Here is a 24248-nt window from a genome sequence, read left to right as displayed (position 1 = left end):
AGATGACCTTTCTAATTCATTATTTAATTGAGGTAAAAGCAAGATGATGAATGGAAAGTTATGGTGTTTAAGGCTTAATTCCCAGCCCAAAAAAAAAAAAAAGAGTGAGAGAGAGAGAGAGAGAAGAAAGTACATTGTTTTGTATACTAGACAAAATTGGCATATCCAGCTACCAGTTACCTCAAAACTCTAGCCATGATGTAGAATAGTGCAGCTTAAAGGGAAACAAGCCAGGGAAAATGGTGGTATCAAAAAAAAAAAAGTAATGTATATGGGACATAATAGCTTCCATCTGTTATTTAAGACCCCTCATCATCACCATAATAGAAGAGGAATGAGACTTATTTTGTATAGCTTCAGCAAAGGCTAGTACTAGGATCAATTCATAGAAGTAATAAAGGAGACAGATTTTGCTCAACATTAAGTGCTTTGAAAGAACCAGAGTTCCTCAGGAGGGAATGAGCTAAATTGTTCTACAAATCCAGATGCCACCTAAAAGAATGTAACTTAGAGAGGGCTACATAAATAATTTTCACACCATTTTACAGAATCCCGAGGTTTCTAGAGCACCTCCCTCAGAACAGAAAAGCAAGGGAGCTCAAGACTCCCACCACATAGTTCCACTTATCTGCTTTTTACTGGACTTTAGTATGTGAAATTCTGAGTAAGAAAACAATTTATTGCTTCAGATTTCTATTCAATTTTGTTTCAAAGTAGAATATATCCAAAGTGTATACTTACATGTAGGATATCCAAGAGGCAATGATTTTAACATGTAAGATGATATGTTACTAACTCAGGCTTACAGGAATATTTGAAACGAAGTGAGGTTTGCTCTAAACCAATCTCCAAATGGGCCAGTGTATCTAGGAGCTACTGCCTTTGCACATTTAAGTAAACCCCTTAAATTTCTCTGAGCCTCAGTTTTCTTTTTTTTTCTTTTTTTTAAGATTTTATTTATTTGACAGAGAGAGAGATCACAAGTAGGCAGAGAGGCAGGCAGAGAGAGAGGCGGAAGCAGGCTCCCCACCCAGTAGAAAGCCCAATGTGGGCCTCGATCCCAGGACCCCAAGATCAGAACCTAAGCCAAAGGCATCGGCCCAAATCACTGAGCCACCCAGGTGTCCCTGAACCTCAGTTTTTTTATATGTTAAAGAGAAGGATGAAGCACACCTCCCTACAGCTCAAAGAGTCATTTGGAAAACCAGATGAAATAATGTAAAATAAAAACACTTTGTACATTAACAAGTGTATTGTTAGCAAAACCTAAAAATGTTTATTATTATTCACTCCTTAGTTACTTCTGTTTCTCTAACAGTTTTGGAATCCCAGAACACAACAATGCATTTTGTGACTGAATTTGTCCTTCTGGGTTTCCCTGGTCAAAGGGAGATGCAGAACTTTTTCTTCTCATTCATCCTGGTGGTCTATCTCCTCACCCTACTGGGAAACGGGATTATTGTCTGCATAGTGAAATGGGACAAGCATCTTCACACACCCATGTACATCTTCTTGGGAAACTTTGCCTTCCTAGAGATCTGGTACATTTCCTCCACTATCCCAAACATGCTGGTCAACATCCTCTCTGAGACCAAGACCATCTCCTTCACTGGATGCTTCCTCCAATTCTATTTCTTTTTTTCACTGGGTACCACAGAATGTTTCTTCTTATCAGTCATGGCCTATGATCGATACCTTGCCATCTGTCGCCCACTACATTACCCCTCCATCATGACTGGGAAGCTCTGTGTGATCTTGGTCTGTGTTTGCTGGGTGAGTGGATTTCTCTGCTATCCAGTCCCCATTGTCCTCATCTCCCAACTTCCCTTCTGTGGACCCAACATCATTGACCACTTTGTGTGTGACCCAGGCCCACTGTTCGCACTGGCCTGCATCCCTGCTCCTTCCACTGAGCTCATCTGTTACACCTTCAACTCACTGATTATCTTTGGGCCCTTCCTTTCCATCCTGGGATCTTATACTCTGGTACTCAGAGCTGTGCTTCGTGTTCCTTCTGGTGCTGGTCGAACTAAAGCTTTCTCTACATGTGGGTCCCACCTAATGGTGGTGTCTCTATTCTACGGAACACTTATGGTCATGTATGTGAGCCCAACATCAGGGAACCCAACAGGAATGCAGAAGATCATCACTTTGGTATACTCAGCAGTGACTCCACTCTTAAATCCCCTTATCTATAGTCTCCGAAACAAAGACATGAAAGATGCCCTAAAGAGAGTCCTAGGATTAAGAACTAACCAAAACTGAGATGTTTTAGAGGGTATTATGCTAAGCAAAGTATGTCAGTCAGAGAAAGACAAATACCCTATGATTTCACTCATATGTAGAATTTAAGAAACAAAACAGATGAACACAGGGGAAGGGAAGGAAAAATAAAATAAAAACAGAGAGAGAGGTAAACCATAAGAGACTCTTAACTCTGGAAAACAAACTGAGGGCTGCTGGAGGGGTGGTGGGTGGGGAGATGGGGTAACTGTGTGACAGGCATTAAGGAGGGCATGTGATATAATGAGCATTGGATATTATACACAACTGATGAATCACTAATATCTGTTCTTGAAACTAATAATACACTTTATGTTTACTAAATTGAATTTAAATTAAAAATGGAGAAAAAAATAAAGAAAAGCAGAATTTGTCACTTCTGACCTTAATTATTTATAAAAGCAATAAAGAATGGCTTCAGTAATTCATATTCTGGCTCATACTTAAGTAGAGGAAGATACTTTTTTCCCACAATTCCTTAGCAGTTCAAGTTCAGCTCATCAATGAAAAAGGCTAAATAAAATATTGTAAACATGCATACTTTTCTAAGTAATTACATTCTGTTATTATATGTATGTTATTTGTCTTTGATGTCTCTTCACTTGTTTAATCTTAGCTGGTGGAAAGAATGAAATGCATGCATACCTGGAGCCTTTCAATAGGTGTGTGATCTTCTAAGTTCAGAAAATATTCTTTAAAAACAATGGACCAAAGGGCTGCAAAAAAATTAATAAATCCACCCAGTAAAGGACATTTGCCATTGTTTAAAGCTGTCTTTCACACCAAAAACAGAGTAGGCTTTATACTTCCATTACGTAAAGTACAAACTCTTCCACCATTCAAATCCCTCATTCACAACACTGCCCATTCAGTCCCTAACCCTTGCACTTCACAATAATCCAGGATCTATAAAGAACTCCTCAAACTCAACACACAAAACAGACAATCATATCAAAAAATGGGCAGAAGATATGAACAGACACTTCTCCAATGAAGACATACAAATGGCTATCAGACACATGAAAAAATGTTCATTATCACTAGCCATCAGGGAGATTCAAATTAAAACCACATTGAGATACCACCTTATACCAGTTAGAATGGCCAAAATTAGGAAGACAGGAAACAACGTGTTGGAGGGGATGTGGAGAAAGGGGAACCCTCTTACACTGTTGGTGGGAATGCAAGTTGGTGCAGCCACTTTGGAAAACAGTGTGGAGATTCCTCAAGAAATTAAAAATAGAACTTCCCTATGACCCCACAATTGCACTACTGGGTATTGACCCCAAAGATACAGATGTAGTGAAAAGAAGGGCCATCTGTACCCCAATGTTTATAGCAGCAATGGCCACGGTCGCCAAACTGTGGAAAGAACCAAGATGCCCTTCAACGGACGAATGGATAAGGAAGATGTGGTCCATATACACTATGGAGTATTATGCCTCCATCAGAAAGGATGAATACCCAACTTTTGTATCAACATGGACGGTACTGGAAGAGATTATGCTGAGTGAAATAAGTCAAGCAGAGAGAGTCAATTATCATATGGTTTCACTTATTTGTGAAGCATAACAAATACCATGGAGGACAAGGGGAGTTACAGAGGAGAAGGGAGTTGAGGAAAATTGGAAGGAGAAATTAACCATGAGAGACTATGGACTCTAAAAAACAATCTGAGGGTTTTGAAGGGGTGGGGGGTGGGAGGTTGGGGGAACCAGGTGGTGGGTATTAGAGAGGGCACGGATTGCATGGAGCACTGGGTGTGGTGCAAAAACAATGAATACTGTTACACTGAAAAAAAATAAAAATAAAAATATAAATAAATAAATAATTTTTTAAAAAATAATAATAATCTATATGTTCTCCCAACTGGACATCTTTATCCATAGCTTTCCCAAATCAACTGTGACAATACCACTTGTAATATGCAATAACAATGTCCTAAATATATTTTTATGCCTCTCAGGAAGCTACAGGACAAAGTCTCAGTCAGAAAATTACTAAGAGAAAATTATACCAAGAACAAATTCCATCTTTGTGCCTAAACACCATGTTGAAACAGGAAAGCCATTAGCTGAAAGGCCAATCTTAAAATCAAAGTATATCCTTTTAGTTATGGCCATGCTAGAAATGAAATTAGGTGTTCCAGGAAGATAGGCTTGCTGGTTCTAGGTGATTAAATATTCTCATACAGCATTTCTCAAACCTTTTTACCACCAAAGAGTTTTTGGCAATAGTGGTCAGAGAACATGGGGCATTTGGGGGCAATATTCCTTTTAAAGTCAAAGTTTTATCTTAAAAATAATCACAAATTATACTTTCTGTTCCATGTACATATTTGGTGTAATACAAAATAATTTTCTCTGAGTGAAACTGTCCCTTCAAGGGACAGTCTAATTAGGGGCTGTGTGTATCCCATGGCACAGAATCACATACTCTGTTTGAGAAGCACAAACTTAAGGAGATTATGAGGTCTCCAGAGAGGCAATGTAGCACATTACCTACTAGTCACTTTAGGCCTACTTATCAGAAATAGACTAATGAAATCCCCGGGCAAGAAGAAAGGAGGTCCCTAGGGAAGGAATGGAAAGTTTAGGATCATATGAAGACATACCTCAGAATTCTCAACATTGGCTAAACAGACACATAAATTAAAACTAGCACATATCTTTAGCACACTCTGTTGTAAATAGGCCACTAGAATCTTACAGTGCAAGGAAGAGAAATAAGCCATGCAAAAAACTCTCACACAGGGCTTCCACATCAAGGGCAGTGAAGGAGAGAATCTTTGTGACCTCCCTACGAACTCTCCCCAGGACCAGGGAAAGCTTCCCAGTATATAGGAAACATCATCTCTGATGGGCTATTATGCACCACAGGTAGGCCTATTCACCTCTTTCACATTTGTTCATTGAATATGCTCAAGAGACTGAGTATCAAGGAATATTGGTTACTCACAACTCAAAGAGATGAAATTTTCAGAGTATTTAGATCACCCTGAAATTACATTCCCCCAGATTAGTGCACTAAATGGTGCCAAAGTCATCCAAAGATCTTTCCCTTCTCAGGAAGTGGCTGGAACACCACAAGTGATGTGATTTACATAGATATTTTGAACAAAACAGTATGGAACTAGTTCCACCCACTGGGACCAAAACCAAGAGAAAACAGGGATTTGTTTGTTTTGTTTTGGTCTTCTCTCAGCTCTCCCCTCTTTGTCCATTCCATTACTCATCTCCATCTTCAGAAGAAGTGGCTTTAAAAAAATTTTAAGGACAAAATCAAATCAGTGTATATAATGAGTAAGATTCACAGAGAATTTAATGGTGAATATATTAGGAATTGCCTCTTATAATCATGTTGAAAATTATTTGTGAAATTCCTTTACCATGTTTTTCCTATAGCTAATAGTTATTCTGTGAGGTCTTTTTTTTTTTTTAAGAGTAGTCTATAGCTCAAATACATAGACCTAAGTCTTGCATATTTTGATTTTTAGTCAAAGTCTGTGAATCTGATTCAAGTTATTGTTGTTCTTGTTCCAGGTAGTAAGTGGATGCTCGCTGCATCATTGCTTTCTTGTCTTGTTGAGAAGAGAGTTCTCTTGCTTGGAAATGCAGAGTTCCCATAGTGGGGGAACCATTTGTTTCTTGCACAATGATGTGTTCTATGGAACCCTGAACCAAAATGATGATAAATGCAGATTAGTTTACTTCTTCATAATCATCCTAGTTCAAAAAATTAAAAAAAAATTTATCTCCATCTTTCAATGTCTTTCTCTTGGTTTCTTGTCCTCAAGACTATAATGTTCTTTGACTTAACCAGTCCAATAGGAAGGTTATGTTTGCTTCTAGATGAATAGGTTAATAGTTCACTTTAGGCATTATTCATTTAGTGAAACTGCAACAACTGCTTCATTATAAATACATTTATGTTACTTAATATACCTTCATTGAATAGAAGGATTTTTTCCATTTGATTATGTTCGGTGAGTACTATGAATATTCTATACACACCACTTCTATCAAAATTGTTCTTAAGGAAAATTTTAAGGAAATATCTTGTTAAAAAATTTCTGAAATCTACCATTGTACTCTTTTCTCTGAGTTGTATTTGATTCTTAAAAAGACATCTTTGAAAAAAAAAAAAGGACATCTTTGGTGATGGTTTTGTAAAGGGAATAAGGGCAAGTCTTGTTTTCTATCAGAATTGGGAGTATTGTTTAAGTAAACTAAAGTAAAATCTTCCAAACAGTGAACTTGAAGAAAGACTTGTGACAGCAATGAGAAGAGCTTTAGAAAACAATCTCCTGGTGATTTTCATTTTCTTCCCCAATATGCTGCCAATGTTATATTAATCTTTAATGAGATATTTTAAATGGACATGAAACATGATAAATTATCATGTGAAATTAATCATTAGGTGAATTATAGTGACTTTTCATGGCTAAAAACAAAAGATTAAATACAAAATTGTAAATGAGCTTCAGTGCAATGTAAACATCTTTAAATAAGAAAGAGCCTAAGAGTTTACTATCTGGATATCTTTGTTGATTTTCTTCCAGCATCATGAAAAAGTGAGAGAAAATAAATGTAATGGAAACAGCTCAAGAAAATGGTGGGGGAGATGGACAGGGAGAAAAACTGTAATAATGTGAAAGTTCAAACCATTCAAATCTATAGAATGTGTCAGATACACACCTATTTTTAAATGATAGCATATGTGTACTCACATTTTAAAATGAATTGTACTGTTATATATGAACAACTTTCACTGAAAAAAATTAAATATAAAACAAACCCTTTTTGCCTCTAACTCAAGTATTTCTTTCTACCAAAAGAAAGGTGAAATTTAACTGATTGTGCCCACTGACAAACAGTTTAAGTAGCCTAGAATTGTACATTTACAAAGAATCAGGACCAAATGGCTCACTCAGAACAGAGCAGGATTTATTCAAGACTTGTTTAAGGATTTTTAATACATTTGCCTGATCACTCAAATTGCTGGTCCTAAGAAAAGTTTCAAAGGTTTTAGCAGCAAAGTGACTTATCGTTATCTATCTGTCTTCTCTCCACAGTCTGGAGACCATGAATAAGTCAGGGATATCTACTGTGACACAGTTCATCTTGTTGGGCTTTCCTGGTCCCTGGAAAATACAGATCACCCTTTTCTCAATGATTTTGTTGATCTATATCTTGACTCTAACTGGGAATACAGCCATCATTTGTGCAGTGAGATGGGACCATCAGCTCCATACCCCTATGTATGTGCTCCTGGCCAACTTCTCCTTCCTAGAAATCTGGTATGTGACTTGCACAGTCCCCAACATGCTGGTCAATTTTCTTTCCAAAACCAAGACCATATCATTCTCTGGTTGCTTCACTCAATTTTACTTCTTCTTTTCACTGGGTACAACTGAGTGCTTCTTCCTCTGTGTCATGGCCTATGATCGGTACCTGGCCATCTGCCATCCACTGCACTATCCCTCCATTATGACTGGGCAGCTCTGTGTCACTCTGGTGTCTCTTTGTTGGCTCATTGGTTTCCTTGGACATGCAATTACTATTTTCTTCATTTCTCAACTACCCTTTTGTGGTCCCAACATTATTGATCACTTTCTGTGTGATGTGGACCCACTGATGGCATTGTGCTATGCCCCTGCACCCACCATAGAGCATGTATTACATTCTGTGAGCTCTCTTATCATCATCACCACCATTTGGTACATTCTTGGGTCCTATGCCCTGGTGCTCAGAGCTGTCCATAAGGTTCCTTCTTCAGCTGGGCAGCAAAAAGCATTCTCTACCTGTGGATCCCATTTAGTTGTAGTGTCTTTGTTCTATGGAACCATAATGGTGATGTATGTGAGTCCCACATCTGGTGACTGAGTTGCTATGCATAAGATCATCACACTGATATATTCTGTAGTGACACCAGTCTTTTTTTTTTTAAAGATTTTTATTTATTTATTTGACAGAGAGAAATCACAAGTAAGCAGAGAGGCAGGCAGAGAGAGAGGAGGAAGCAGGCTCCCTGCTGAGCAGAAAGCCCGATGTGGGGCTCGAACCCAGGACCTGGGATCATGACCCGAGCCGAAGGCAGCGGCTTAACCCACTGAGCCACCCAGGCGCCCCTGTAGTGACACCAGTCTTAAACCCCGTCATCTATAGCCTACGCAACAAGGACATGAAATTTGCCCTCTGTCAGATCATTTGTGGAATGAAAATCATCCAACCTTTGTGAATAGGTTTTGTGAAAAATAGTGATTCATTTTCTGAAAGTCAAACAGTAATCCTCTTCTTCCAACCCAAATGGACTTGGCTTTATTCATAACCATGATGGTCCTGTGTTGCAAGGCAAAATTCATCATGTTTTTTACTGTATTTTGATGTGCTTTTAGTTTCACAAATGTGTTTCCATGGAAAGAGATTTCCACCCCTTACAGAGAAAAAAATAACTCTTAAAAATCTTAATATTTATTTTCAGGAAAGTTTAGACTTTTTCAGTATGCAATTTCTGTCCATACAACTTTGTTAAAAGATATTAATTATATTGGTTATTTGCTTATATGGCTGTCTAATGCTTTGCCACAAAGACACATAACACATAAAATGCCATTTGTCCTGGATTTTTGGCAGAATATTCTGGTTTCCCTCCAGATCATACAAATCTTTCACCTTTTATTGGATTTTGGCAGACACCGCACACATCAATATTGGTACACTAAGAGATTGTAACTTCAGTTTCACAGTTCTTACTCATTACCCTCATCAACTGTATACAAGGGGAGGCTGGAAGTTTGGTATAAGCCATGAGGAAAAATATATTTGGTGAGTTGTTAGTATGCAATTACCACAAAGAAAATGGGCCATAACAGAAGCAAACTGAATTCCCACCTGTAACAGAGCAAATATAGAATACTCACATTTAGCCTAGTTAGGGCTTATGAAAAGTAACAAACTTAGACCATCTTGAAAGGGATTTCACCCAAAAGCACTACTTGGAGAATAAAGCAACCCCAAAAGTGAGTCTATATGGTGTGCATCACCAGAATCCAGGGATGAAAGAAGTCCTAAGTAGCCAATCAATGGAGCATTACCTATACCATAGAACTATAATTTAGTACTGTAAAAAAAAGGTACTCCATGAGAGAAAAATCAACATACAAATTTCTGTCAAATAGGGCAACAATACAAGTCAAGGAAAAGCTTTTTGCCTTTAGTTTTCTCCCACCTGGAACCTAGAGTAAACAGAGGCAATGTAGTCATGTGGGAGAAGAGGAGTAAAATGGCAGAGGAAAAGAAGTACATCAAGCCTGAGTCAGACCCAGTCTTGAGGAATAAGTTTTAATTTGGATAAAAAAATTAAAATTTTGGCTTTAGACCTTCCAGTATCTGAATAAAGGATATTAATTAATGCTAAAGATAATCAGAAAACTACCACATTGACCCAAAGTATTATCCACAGATGGAGAAAATTGAACATCAGAAAATGTTTGAAGTAGAAGTAGTGAGAAAAAATAAAATTCTTTTGTATTTATATCCTACCAAGTCTATAACAAACAATTAAATAATTAAAGTAAAAAATATTTTTAAAATGCTATAGCCTAAAAGGAAGGAAACCCTCACCTGAAGACCAAAAGATATCTCTCCGAAAGTGTTATTGTGCAACTGGATAGCACTATACTTCAAGGTAAGTAGAGGGATCAAGAAAAGGTGGGAAAGGAAACATAAAATCTACTTGGGAGGCTACTAAGGACAAGTTTGAACTATCTACTACAGTTTTGTCTTAATTCAGCACTAATATTTTAGTGATTCAACTGAACTCATTACCTAAAGAAGGAACAAAAAGTATTTTGTATAAAATAGCTCACACGTATCTTACTACTGCAATGTATTAGAGGTTGAATATGTAGCTATACTTGTCAAACACCTATTCTTTTGTTAAGATTTGATTCAGACAACACTTCCACTAGAAAGCCTTCCAAACATCCCCAGGCTGTGCTATGTGTCCTTCATAATGCATCTAAAATACACTAAAAAATAAAATAATTTTTCATCATTGTACTTACACTTTTTGAGGTGAGTCTATTATGTGTCTGTCTCTTCCCCCAGAGTGGAAGCCCTTTGAGGATGAGGAGAGGATCTTATCTTTTCATTCCCAGCATGTTACAGGATAATTGACTGATTTATAGTAAATGTATAAAGAAGGGAAGAGTTTTGGGGTTTTTTTTGTTGTTGTTGTTGTTTTATGTTTTTTTGTTTTTTGTTTTTTAGAGAGAAAGAAAGCACGGTGGAAGGGACAAATGGAGAAAAAGTCGCAAGTAGACTCTATGCTCAGCAGGGCTCCATGTCACAACACTAAAATCATTACCTGAGCCAAAACCAAGACTTGGATGCTTAATCGACTGCACCACCCAGGCACCCCAGAAAAGAAGAGTTTTTAGAATTGGATGAGTGAGTTAGTTCTTAAATCAGTCCTCACTAGTATTAAATATATTTTAGTCACAAAACCATTAACTGGTTATTTTCATTTTTTAACATTTAAGTAACTTACCTATTTTTAAAAAGCAAATGCATATACATATAATGGTTTTGATGTCTTTAAAATGATTACATTATACAGACTATGTCATAGTTGTTATTCTCCTAAAATTTTGTAATTTTCTATGCAGGTACAATATAAATACATATGCCTTATTCTTTTTTTTTCATTTAATATTGTCTTCTTGTAGTACAAAATGGTAATAAATACATACCTATCAATAATTACTTTATATGTAAATGGTCAGAATGCTCCAATCAAAAGACACAGGGTGGCAGAAAGGATTAAAAAAAGAAAAGAAAAGGCCTGATCTATATGCTGTTTATAAGAGTCTAAAGACACAGACAGAAAATGAAGAAATGGAAAAACATTTACCTTGGAAATGGAAGAAAGAAAAAAAAATAGTGATAATTATATCACACAAAACAGACTTTAAAACAAAGACTTAACAAGAGACAAAGAAGGGGATTACATAGAAGGATTAATCCAACAACAGGATATAACAACTGTAAATATATATATACCCAATATTAAAACTTAAATACATAAAGCAAATATGAAGAAAAATAAAAGGAGAAACTGATAATAATACTCTAATAATAGAAGATTTTAACACTCCACTTACATCGATGGATAGATCATCTAGGCAGAAAATCAATAAGGATACATGATTCCCTTTATATAAAAGTTCAAACTCAGGCAAATGTCATCCGTGGTGATCGAAAATAATGGTTATCTTTTGGGGGGGTGGGGAAGAGTGCAGAAGGGAACATTCTGGGATGCTGGACATGTTCTATACTTTGAACTAGATGGTGATTAAAAATTTACTGAGCTACAAAAAAAAATCAATAAGGTAACAATGCCTTTTTTTTTAATTTTTTTTTAAAGATTTTATTTATTTATTTGACAGAGAGATCACAAGTAGGCAGAGAGGCAGGCAGAGAGAGAGGAGGAAGCAGGCTCCCTGCCGAGCAGAGAGCCCGATGCGGGGCTCGATCCCAGGACTCTGAGATCATGACCTGAGCCGAAGGCAGCGGCTTAACCCACTGAGCCACCCAGGCGCCCCGTAACAATGCCTTTGAATGAGACATTAGACAAGATGGACATAAGAGATATATACAGAACATACTATCCCAAAACAACAGAATACATTTTTTTCAAGTGCACATAGAGCATTCTCCAAAATAGTTCAGGTGTTAGGCCACAAAAAAGTCTCAATAAGTTCAAAAAGACTTAAATCATATCGTGCATCTTTTCCAACCACAATGGTATGAAACTAGAATTCAATCACAGGAACATGTAAGGAAAGAACACAAATACATGGAGGCTGAATATCATGCTCCTAAACAATGAATGGGTAAACCAAGAAATCAAAAAGGAAATAAGAAAATTCACGGAGACAAATGGAAATGAAAATGGTCCAAAATCTTTGGGATGCAGGCAAAAACTCATCTAAGGAAAGAGATTTAGCAATACCGGCAATACAACAAGAAGGGTACCAAATAAGCAACCTAAACTTACACCTAAAGGAGTTGGAAAAAGAAGAACAAAGCCCAAGGCCAGCAGAAGGAAGGAAATAATAAATATTGGAGCAGAAATAATTGATATAGAGACTAAAAAAGCAATAGAACAGATTGATAACAACTGAAGGAAGTTCTTTGAAAAGGCCAATAAAATTTAGAAACCTTTAGCCAGATCCATCAAAAAGAGAGGACTCAAATAAATAAAATTAGAAAGGAACAAGGAGAAATAATGATTGACACCACAGAATTACAAAAGATTATCACAAAAAATTATATGCCAACAAATTGGACAACCTAGAAGAAATGGATAAATTCCTAGAATCATATAACTTTCCAAAACTGACTAGGGAAGAAATAGAAAATTAGAACAGACCAATTATTACCAATGAATAATCAAAAAAAAAAAAAAAAAAACCCACAAAAACAAAAACAAAAAACCTCTCAACAAACAAAAGTCCAGGATCAGACAGCTTCACAAGTGAATTCTACTAAACATTTAAAGAGTTAATACCTATTATTCTCAAACTGTTGTGAAATATAGAAGAATAAGTAGAGCTTCTAAATACATTCTATGAGGCCCCATAACTTTTATACCAAAACCAGATAAAGACACACACAAAAAACAAAACTGGTTGAATATCTCTGATAAACATAGATGTAAATATCCTCGATAAAATATTAGCAAACGTAATCCAACAACACATTTTAAAAAAATCACTCACCAACAGGAAGAGCAAGATGGTGGAGGAGTAGGAGACCTAAATGTTGTCATCCCAGGAATTCAGCTAAATAATTATCAAATTATCATTATATATTAGAATTATCATTCTGAACACCTATGAACTCAACAGGAGATTGAAGTACAGAAGAGCAGCAATTCTATGAGCAGAAAAGTGACCACTTTCTGGAAGGTAGGATGTGTGGAGATGTGAATCTGAGATGATATATGGAAAGAAAGACCATAGGGAGAGAGGCCAGACCATAGCAAGCTGTAGAATAATGGAGCACAAACTCGGAACTTTTAGAAGTCTGCTCCACTGAGGGATGTCACTCCAGAGGTTAAGCAGGGGCTGGAGCCCTTGCTGGGACAGTGTGGTCTCAGGACTCTCGGGGGCACAGAAAGACCGGGGGTGCCTGAGTGTGCCAGAGCTCCCAGGTATCAGAAGGGGAAGCCAGTTGCAAAGATGGAGCCAAGGAGTGGGTTTGCTGCTTGGGGTTGCTATAAACCATGATCCGAGGCAAAGTTGGGCCACTATTCTTCAAGCAGGGATCCCACAAGTGACAGATCTGAGACTCCCTCAATCCTCCTCTGGGAGGAGTGGCACGGGAGTGTGCTGCAGGAATCTGCTGGGTTTGGAGACTCCATATGGGGCTGTGTGCTAGAGATAGAAATGCTTGCTCACAGTCTGGGTGAACATAAGAGTGCGGCCGGAGACCAGGGAAACAGGAAGACAGACTGCTTTTCTCTGAGGGTGCACTGAGGAGTAGGGTACCAAGCTCTCGGATCCTCCAGGCCGGAGACTGAGAGGCCGCCATTTTCATTCCCATCTTCCAAAGCTGTACAGAAAGCATTCAGGGAACAAAAACTACCCATAGCAAACCCGAGCAGATTGCTTAGCCTGGCCCCTGACAAGGGTGGTGCAACTCCGCCTTGGGCAAACACATTTGAGAATCACTGCAACAGGTCCCTCCCAGAGAAGATCAGCAAGAACCTTCAGCTAAGACCAAGTTTATTGATGAAACAGAACTACAAAACACCAGTGCTAGGGTAATATAGCACTTAGAATTCATGGGTTTTTTTCCCCATGATTCTTTAGTCTTTCAGAGTTAATTTTTTAAAGATTTTATTTATTTATTTGACAGAAAGAGGGATCACAAGTAGGCAGAAAGAGAGGGGGAAGCAGGCTCCCTGCTGAGCAGAGAGCCCGAGGCGGGGCTCAATCCCAGGATCCTGGGATCATGACCTGAGCTGAAGGCAGAGGCTTAACCACTGAGCCACACAAGCGCCCCTCAGAGTTAATTTTTTTTAATTATCGTCATTTCTTTCTTTTGCTCCTATTTTTTCAACATTTCTTCTATCCTTTTTCAACTACCATCTTATCAATTTTTTAAATCTATCTCATTTTCATTTTTACCATTATATTCTATCCCTTCATTGTATTTAATCTTATTGTGTGTGTGTGTGTGTGTGTGTGTGTGTGTGTGTGTGTGTGTGTATATATATATATAAAGTTTTTCTTTCTTTAAAATTTTGGGAGGCACTTTCTTCTAACAGTCCAAAATATACCCAAAATCTAGAGTGTGGCACTGTTCTATTCATTGGCCCGACCATATTCATATTTTTTTCCCATTTATCCCCCCCAGTTTTGGGACTCTTCTGTTTTGTTTAGTGTATATTTTTCTGGGGTCATTGTTCCCTTTTAGTATTTTGTTCTCTTATTCATCTATTCTTCTCTGGACAAATAACAAAATGGAAAAACTCACCTCAAAAAAAATAACATGAGGCAATACCAACTGCCAGGGACCTAATCACTACAGACATTAGTAGAATGTCAGAACTAGAGTTCAGAATGATGATTATAAAGATACTAGCTGGGCTCGGAAAAATAGAATATACTAGAGAATCCCTTTCTGGAGAAACAAAAGAACTGAAATCTAATCAAGTCGAAATCAAAAAGACTATTAATGAGTTGCAATAAAAAAATGGAGGCTCTACTTTGGAAAAGAGTGTGGAGATTCCTTAAGAAATTAAAATAGAGCTTCCCTAAGACCCCGCAATTGCACTACTGGGTATTTACCCCAAAGATACAGATGTAGTGAAAAGAAGGGCCATCTGTACCCCAATGTTCATGGCAGCAATGGCCACAGTCACCAAACTGTGGAAAGAACCAAGATGCCCTACAATGGACAAATGGATAAGGAAGATGTGGTCCATATACACTATGGAGTATTATGCCTCCATCAGAAAGGATAAATACCCAACTTTTATAGCAACATGGATGGGACTGGAAGAGATTATGCTGAGTGAAATAAGTCAAGCAGAGAGAGTCAATTATCACATGGTTTCACTTAAGTCAATTATCATATGGTTTCACTATAAGAAATAACATGGAGGACATGGGGAGATGAAGAGGAGAAGGGAGTTGATGGAAATTGGAGGGGGAGATGAACCATGAGAGACTATGGACTCTGAAAAACAATCTGAGGGTTATGAAGGGGCGGGGGGTGGGAGGTTGGGGGAGCCAGGTGGTGGGTATTATGGAGGGCACATATTGCATGGAGCACTGGGTGTGGTGCATAAGCAATGAATTCTGTTACACTGAGAAGAAATTAAATTTTTAAAAAATTTTTAAAAAGGGTACAAACTTCAGCTATAAGATGAATAAGGTTTGAGAATCTAAGGTATAGTGCAGTGTATAATTGCTAATACTGTATTTTGCACTTGAAATTTACTGTAGTAGGACTTAAATGTGCTCACAAAAAATAAGATAGCTATAAAGTGAGGTGATACTTATGTTTAACTAGGTGGAATGAATCCTTTCACCACACGTAGATCAGATCACCATGATGTACACTTTAAATATCTTACACTTTTATTTGTCAATTGTTCCTCAATAAAGCTGAAATTTTAAAACTTTTTCCTTCAAAAAACCCTCTGAGAACCAGAAAATCCCTGAAAGTATTTAGAAAGTAATTAAGTAGCTCCTAAGACCCACACTCATGTGAGATTATAGCAATGTACTCTGTGGAAGTTCCAAGTCACAACACCAGCACCACTCACTTTCTCCCTGGCATTTCAAAGAGATGTCATTTGGTCTGTCGAAAGTGTCTTGCCTAGAGTAAGATGTGCACTCTAGTCTCTCCCAGAGCACATCAGAGAGAGAGAGCAATACACTGCTAAAACCATGGTTGCTTAATCTGGACTCAGCAGGACCATAAATAAGACTGCCATTGTGAAAATGTGGGAGAAGACCTGGTCAGATGAATCAATGTAAGCATCAGAGGCAATTCAGAAGAGGTCCTCCATCAGGGAGTGGGGGGTCATGGAAATCTGGTGGTTACAACAAATGCTTCTCAAGTCCTCACCAGCAAGACCGTGGAATCCCGTATGTACCTGCTGGTCTTGGGGGAACTACCAGCTTTCCCTTTCTTGTTGTTAAGATCCACATTCAAGAAGAAGAGAAAATAAACAATTTAATAACTGCTTTGATTCGCGGGGGGTGGGGCTGGATATCTCAGTTAAGTGTCTAACTCTTGATTTCAGCTCAGGTCATGATCTCAGGGTCGTGAGATCGAGCCCCATATGGAGCTTGCATTTGGTGTGGAGCCTGCATAAGATTCTCTCTCTCCCTCTGCCCTCCCCAAAATAATAATAAATAAAAATTAAATTAAATCAAGTTAAATTTAAAAATCACTCACCATAATCAAGTAGAATTTATTCTGGGGATGCAAGGATGGTTCAATATTTACAAATCAATCATTGTGATACATCATATTAATAACAGAAAGAAAAAAACATTGGATCATGATAAATGGACTCAGTAAATTCACAAGATACAAAATTAATACACAGATCTGCGGCATTTCCATACACAAATAATGGGGTAGCAGAAAGAGCAGTTAAAACAATCCTATTTAAAAGTGTACTGAAAAGAATAAAATACCCAGGAATAAATGTAACCAAGGAGGTAAAAGACCTGCACTCCTAAACTATAAAATGATTAAAGAAATTAATGATGATACAAACAAATGGGAAGATATTCCATGCTTATGTACTGGAAGAACCAATATTGTCAAAATGTCCACCCTATCCAAAACAATCTACAGATTCAAAGCAATTCCCATCAAAATACCAAAAACATTTTTCACAGAATTAGAACACACAATACTAAAATTTGTGTAAAACCACAAAATACCTCAACTAGCCAAAACAATCTTGAAAAGAACAAAGCTGGAGGTACCACAATTCCAGATTTCAATAAATCCTACAAAGCTAGTAATCAAAACAGTACGGTACTGGCAGAAAAATAGACACATAACAGAACAGAATGGAGTCCAGAAATAAAGCCACAATTTTATGGTCAATTAATCTACAACAAAAGAGGCAAAAATATATGATGGGGAAAAGACAGTCTCTTCAACAAAGGATGTTTGGAAATCTAAACAACCAAAAGCAAAAGAACAAAATGGACCATTTTCTTACACTACACACAAAAATAAACTCAAAATGGATTAAAGACCTAAATGTGAGGTGGGAAAATATAAAATTCCTAGAAGAAAACAGCCAGTAATTTCTTTGACATCGACCTTAGCAACATTTTCTAAATATGTCTCCTCTGGCAAGGGAAACAAAAGCAAAATTAAACTATTGCAACTACGTCATAATAAAAAACCTTTGCGGAGCACAAGTGGTGGCAATGCAAACTGGTGAAGCCATTGTGAAAAAGAGTATGGAGTTTCCTCAAAAAAGAAAAAAAAAGAAAGAAAGAAAGACTACATGATTCAATAATTCCATTGCTGGGCATTTACCCAGTGAATGAAAATACTACAAAATGTGTATGCACCTCTATATTTTTTGCAGTATTTATACTAGCCAAGAAATGGAAGCAATTCGAATGTCCATTGAGAGATTAATGAATAAAGAAGAATCAGCATACTCCCAGGAGCCACCGCTCTTCCTCTTCCCCTAAGTGGCCTGAGGTGACCTCTGAAAATGGTTCCCTATTTGCTTGATCCAGAAAACCCTACAAAATCATGAAAATCAAGAGGTTCAAATATATATGTTCACTTTAACAACACACGTCAAACTCCCAGGCCATCAAGGGTATGCATATACAAAAATCCACCAAGTATCTGAAATGTCATTTTGCAGAAGCAGTGTGTGCCATTGTCACTACAGTGGTGGAGTTGGTAGGAATGCCCAGGCCAGACAGTGGGGCTGGACAAAGGGTCAGTGGCCCAAGAAGAGTGCTGAATTTTTCCTGCACATGCTTAAAAATGGAGAGAGTAATGCTGAACTTAAGGGTTTAGATGTCGATTCTCTGGTCATTGAGCACATCCAGGTGAACAAAGCCCCCAAGATGAAGCATAGAATTTACAAGGCTCATGGAGGGCTCATGGTCGGATTAATCCGTACATAAGCTCTCCCTGCCACAATGAGAAGATCCTTACTGCAAAAGAGCAGATTATTCCTAAACCAAAAAAGGAGGTTGCACGGAAGAGAAAGATATCCCAGAAGAAACTGAAGAAACAAAAACTTATGGCCCAGGAGTAAATTCTGCACAGAACAAATGCAAATAAAAATAAAAAATGAAAAGAAAAGAATTAGTATTTACATAAAAGAGTATTATGTAGACATAGAAAGGAGAGATCTTGTCATTTGGGAGAACATGGATGGACCTAGAAAGTATTATGCTAAGTGAAACAAGTCAGACAGAAAAAGACAAATACCATATGATTTTATTTATATGTAGAATCTAAAAAACAAATGAATAAACAAACAAAAGGCAGAATCACACCTATACAGAGAACAAACTGATGTTTGCCAGAAGGGAGGGAGATTGGGGATGGGCAAAATGAAGAGTGAAAAGGAATGCAAGATACAGGCTTCCAGTTATGGAATTAATAAGTAACAGGAATAAAAGATACAGCTTAGGGAAGATAGTCAATTGTGTTGTAATAGTGTCATACCGTGAAAAGAATGTTAGCTACACTTGTGGTGAGAATAGCACAATGTATAGAGCTGCTGAATCACTATGTTCTACACCTAAAACTAATGTAACATTGTGTATCAACTAAAATTTAAAAAATATATAGAGTTTTCCAACCCATGAACAAGTTATATATTTACATTTATTTACATCTTCAATTTTCCTTGGCAAAGTTTTATAGTTTTCATCATATGTCTTTCACATTTTTTATCAGACTTATCTCTATTTAATGTTTCTGTGACTTGTAAATGGCATTTTTTTTTTAAGATTTTATTTATTTGTCAGAGAGGAGAGCGAGCGAGCACAGGCAGACAGAATGGCAGGCAGAGGCAGAGGGAGAAGCAGGCTCCCCGCCAAGCAAGGAGCCCGATGTGGGACTCGATCCCAGGACGCTGGGATCATGACCTGAGCCGAAGGCAGCTGCTTAACCAACTGAGCCACCCAGGCGTCCCTGTAAATGGCATTTTTTAATCAACTTCTGATTGTTATTTGTAATTGCATATAGAAGTACAAAATTTTCCTATATGTAGCTTGTATCTTGAAATCTTGAAAAACTTATGTAATACTTCTAGTAGCCTTTTTTTGCAGATTTCACCAAATTTTCTACATAATCATTTCATATCTAATGAAAGACAATCTTATTTCTGTCAATCTAGATGCCATTTTTTCCCTTAACCTGACTACACTAACACTTGAATAGGAGTGGTGAGAGCAGACATCTTGTCTTATTCCTGATTTTAGAGGAAAATCGTTCATTTTCACAAGTATGATTTTAGATACAGATCTTTGAAAATATCTACAGATCAAAGAAGTTGTTTCTGTCTATCCCGTTTGCTAAGAACTTTTCTCAGGATGGGTGTTAGTTGGAATATAGTTTCATAGTTACAGGTATTTTATGTATTACTTTGATTTTTATGTACCAAATGGGGTATTTAACTACATTATCTAATACAGTTTAAATAGAGAAGGGTAAAATTTGCTTTAAAGGAAATTCATAACTGGAGACTTGACTTTTTACCAATACAAGGTCTTATGAGACACAAATCTTCATTTTATTCTTTTGTTTTTATTTTTTTAAAGATTTACTTGAGAGCTAGAGAGAAACCAGGGGGAAGGGGCAGAGAGGGTCCTAAATAAACTCAGGACTGGGCAAATAACCCAACACAGGGCCCAATCCCACAACACTGAGATCTTGACTTGACCCAAAAACCAAAAGTCAGATGTTCAACCAACTGCATCACCTAGGCTCCTCATTCTTTTCTTTTTAAATTAATATTTCTCTTCCTTCCTTTTGTACATTTTTGGTTGATACATCAAATCCTTGGTGGAACAAAGAGGAATATATTAAATAAATAAATTTTTTAAAAGATTTTTTAAATCATTTTTTTAATTTATTTTCAGCATAACAGTATTCATTGTTTTTTTTTAATTTTGTGAGAACTTTATTCAGCAAAGAATCCCCCAAATGATTCAAACAGCTATGTAAGTTCTCTTTCACTCTATGAATGTGTATATACACAAAAATACTACACTAGCACTTCAGAACATTTCCTGAGCTGCTGCTCTCCTTGTCTACTTGTATTTTAACCAAAGTTTACAGGGAAAAACCTATCTCCAATAACATATCAGCAGTTAAGGCTGGGAGGCGGTGTTCTCTTCCCCTTTCCTGAGGCTTTTTAAATAATAATTCTGCTGATTTCTGAAACTGCCTCCTGACTCAACTGCAGTCTTTGAGTTCACCACTCAAAAACCTTTAACTAAAGTCACCTGATGAGGTGAGTCAGAAGTCTGCAGAATCATCACTTCCAGTGACCAAACCCTGGCTGCTTCCCAGCCCCAAAAAGGACACAGTCTTGCAGAAGCATAGATCAATGCCTGGCAGAAAACAGTGAGCCAGATGTTGAGCAGCCTGGAAGCAAACTCTGGAAGAATACGGGGTCAGGCAGGTGAAGTGGGGACGTGTACTTGTCTCCCTCTACCCCACACTCTTTCTGGTAGTCTGACAGAAGGAGAGAAGGCATTCAGTCCGCAGCAAGCCAGATCGTGTATGTAACAGAGGAAGGACTGCACAGATCTCTTTATCATAGGCTCCTCTTTCCATGTACCAAATCCTGTGCCAAACGCGGCAAAGCAGGCAGCTGAGGTGGCTGAAGCCAACTTCATAGTAAGTAGTCATCGTCCAGGTTATCGTCACCAGACATGGAGGTAGCTTCTGATAAGCTGAGGCAGGACAGAGTATTTGCTATCTCTCCAGGGCTCTTCTTGGTCTCAGTGAGCATGCTGTCGAGAGACACATCTGTTTCTGTGGCCACATTGTGAAACGTGTCTGGGACAGCTCTGCTTTCTTCCACGTCTTCTGGAAGCTCAACTGCGTATCCTTTATGAACTAATTCTAACCCAATATCGAGTTTCTTCCCATTGCTAGTATCATATAAGTAAATCTTGGGCCAAGTTGAGATCCCAGTCTGGACATAGCTGGAGATCTTGGCCACCAGGGGCTTCCAGTCAGCACAGTGAGTTAGTCTGTCAAACTCATCCAAAGCTTTCTCTTCCCACTGTTCACCTGAGGGGGCAATCCGTGCCAGACTACACTCTATTGCTTGAAATGGGAGGCTCAGGAAGTCACTCCTGAGTGCCCGGAGGTCCTTCAGTGGGCAATCTCCAGTATCTCCAAAGTCAACAAAGTAAAGGTCCAGGTTCCCATTCTCCAAGGTGCCAAGGACTCGAGCTCGATACCAGGAACCATTTGTAGGTAAAGGTGCTGCTACAATGTCTCCCACATGCACAGTCAAGTCTTCAGGTAGACTATTCTCATAGTGCTGGGTCATCTCACTGACAAGCTTATCCAGCTGCAGGCTGCGAGAGCCAATGATTTGGATCCAGAAGTGGTTGGGATGTTCAGAGGCAGAGACATAGACTTCCAGGAACTCATCGGCATGGAAACTGAAGTCAGGACTGGGGATTTCAAACATGGACATCTCTGGACTGGTCTGGGCTCCAGATTTCTGAAAGCTGTCACCATTAGGTTTCTCCCAAGCACTTTCTGGCCCTACAACAGCCGCATCACCGCCTCCTTTTCGGGGAGGAGCTCCTGGCAGGGTTGCTGGCTCTGGCACTGTGCCAGTACCAGCGTTTTTCCACAAAGCTGGCTCGCCAGCTCCACCAGACTCTGCCACTTCCTCTCTTCTCACACTGATTGGCTGCTTGCGTGGGACTCTGGTTTCTGCAGAATGAGCAATTCTCTTCCGAAGTTCTTCATCTTCTGAAACTTTCTCCAGTATCAAATGCTTAGCTGCTGCCACTTCCTTCTGTGTTCCTGAGATTTTTTTTTAAGATTTTATTTAATTATTTGACAGAGAGAGATCACAAGTAGACAGAGAAGCAGGCAGAGAGAGAGAGGGAAGCAGACTCCCTGCTGACCAGAGAGCCTGATGCGGGGCTCGATCCCAGGACCCTGAGATCATGACCTGAGCCGAAGGCAGCGGCTTAACCCACTGAGCCACCCAGGCGCCCCATGTTCCTGAGATTTTTATAAGCCTTGATAGTAGCAATGTCCCCTCTGATTCTTTGTCACAGGTAATTTTGGCTCCAGAGGCCTTACAGATTGAACGAATAGTCTCCCCACCTCTCCCTATGATCCTGCCCACGGATCTCTGGGGAACTGAGAGCTGCTCAGACACGGGGGTATTCTCTGTCAGGATCTGATGGATGGCTGCTTTGGCCTTGCACACCTGAACAGGAAACCCACTGATAAGCAGCACCCGTTCATCGCCTACATCCTCTGTGTCCACATCAATCCGAGCACCTGTTTCCGCAGCTGTTTAATATTGGCTCCTTGCCGGCCAATGATGAGCTTCACCGCCTGCTGGGGAACTCGCATCTCTATCTCAATGTCGTCCTCCCCAACAAACGTCAACCGCTCTTGTCTACTTTCCCTGTATCTGCGGTGTAGGATATAGGCAACCGTTGCACTGGCTGGGATCCCGAGGCCCAGTGCTATTTTCTGAATAGTGGACAAACTTGTCCAAGACGTTCGTTCAGTGGACATTTTCTGCTGTATTCAGACTTACATCCGCTCCTCCAGTCAGCCGTCGTGCGCTCCGCCTCGCACCTCACCCCCGTGTTGTTTTTGTACCACACCCAGTGCTCCATGCAGTCCGTGCCCTCTCTAATACCCACCACCTGGTTCCCCCAACCTCCCACTCCCCCCACCTCTTCAAACCCTTCAGATTGTTTTTCAGAGTCCATAGTCTCTCATTGTTCACCTCCCCTTCCAATTTCCCCCAACTCCCTTCTCCTAACTCCCCATGTCCTCCATGCTATTTGTTATGCTCCACAAATAAGTGAAACCATATGATAATTGACTCTCTCTGCTTGACTTATTTCACTCAGCATAATCTCTTCCAGTCCCATCCATGTTGCTACAAAAGTTGAGTATTCATCCTTTCTGATGGAGGCATAATACTCCATAGTGTATATGGACCACATCTTCCTTATCTATTTGTCCGTTGAAGGGCATCTTGGTTCTTTCCACAGTTTGGCGACCGTGGCCATTGCTGCTATAAACATTGGGGTACAGATGGCCCTTCTTTTCACTACATCTGTATCTTTGGGGTAAATACCCAGTAGTGCAATTGCGGGGTCATAGGGAAGTTCTATTTTTAACTTCTTGAGGAATCTCCACACTGTTCTCCAAAGAGGCTGCACCAACTTGCATTCCCACCAACAGTGTAAGAGGGTTCCCCTTTCTCCACATCCCCTCCAACACATGTTGTTTCCTGTCTTGCTAATTTTGGCCATTCTAACTGGTGTAAGGTGATATCTCAATGTGGTTTTAATTTGAATCTCCCTGATGGCTAGTGATGATGAACATTTTTTCATGTGTCTGATAGCCATTAAAATATTTTTAAAGTTTTTTTTAATCTATTTATTTGACAGAGAGATCACAAGTAGGCGGAGAGGCAGGCAGAGAGAGAGAGGGAAGCAGGCTCCCCACTGAGCAGAAAGCCTGATGCAGGGCTCAATCCCAGGACCCTGAGATCATGACCTGAGCCAAAGGCAGAGACTTAACCCAAGTGCCCCAAAAGATTTTATATTTAATTAATTTCTAAACTCAAATGGGACTGCATATTACAACCCCAAGATCAAGAGTCACATGCTCCATCACATGAGCCATGAGGCACCCCAATAA

The 24248-nt window shown here is 38.9% G+C and overlaps 3 protein-coding genes and 1 pseudogene across 3 annotated transcripts; 3 read left to right on the top strand and 1 right to left on the bottom strand.

Moving 5' to 3' along the window:
- Positions 1 to 1272: 1272 nt before the first annotated feature.
- On the top strand, positions 1273 to 2265 carry LOC125104936 (olfactory receptor 11H6). Its single transcript, XM_047737874.1, has one exon. It carries the CDS (start codon positions 1273 to 1275, stop codon positions 2263 to 2265), a length of 993 nt encoding a protein of 330 aa, XP_047593830.1.
- Positions 2266 to 7361: 5096 nt separating this feature from the next.
- LOC125104911 (olfactory receptor 11H7-like) lies at positions 7362 to 8523 on the top strand. The gene is given in 2 exon segments (XM_047737832.1): positions 7362 to 8202; positions 8414 to 8523. Coding segments are annotated over 2 exon segments (945 nt in total). The 5' UTR covers positions 7362 to 7367.
- Positions 8524 to 18060: 9537 nt separating this feature from the next.
- LOC125104878 (60S ribosomal protein L17-like) lies at positions 18061 to 18621 on the top strand (annotated as a pseudogene).
- A 2442-nt stretch (positions 18622 to 21063) lies between these two features.
- On the bottom strand, positions 21064 to 23171 carry LOC125105598 (tudor and KH domain-containing protein-like). The gene is given in 3 exon segments (XM_047739204.1): positions 21064 to 22369; positions 22574 to 22868; positions 22871 to 23171. Coding segments are annotated over 3 exon segments (1683 nt in total). The 5' UTR covers positions 23106 to 23171; the 3' UTR covers positions 21064 to 21216.
- Between the last annotated feature and the right edge of the window lie 1077 nt (positions 23172 to 24248).

This window comes from Lutra lutra, chromosome 7 (genome assembly GCF_902655055.1).
Source record: "Lutra lutra chromosome 7, mLutLut1.2, whole genome shotgun sequence".
NCBI lineage: Eukaryota > Metazoa > Chordata > Mammalia > Carnivora > Mustelidae > Lutra > Lutra lutra.
Note: the sequence above shows the minus strand (reverse complement) of the source record. Positions and strands in the feature narration are given on the sequence as shown.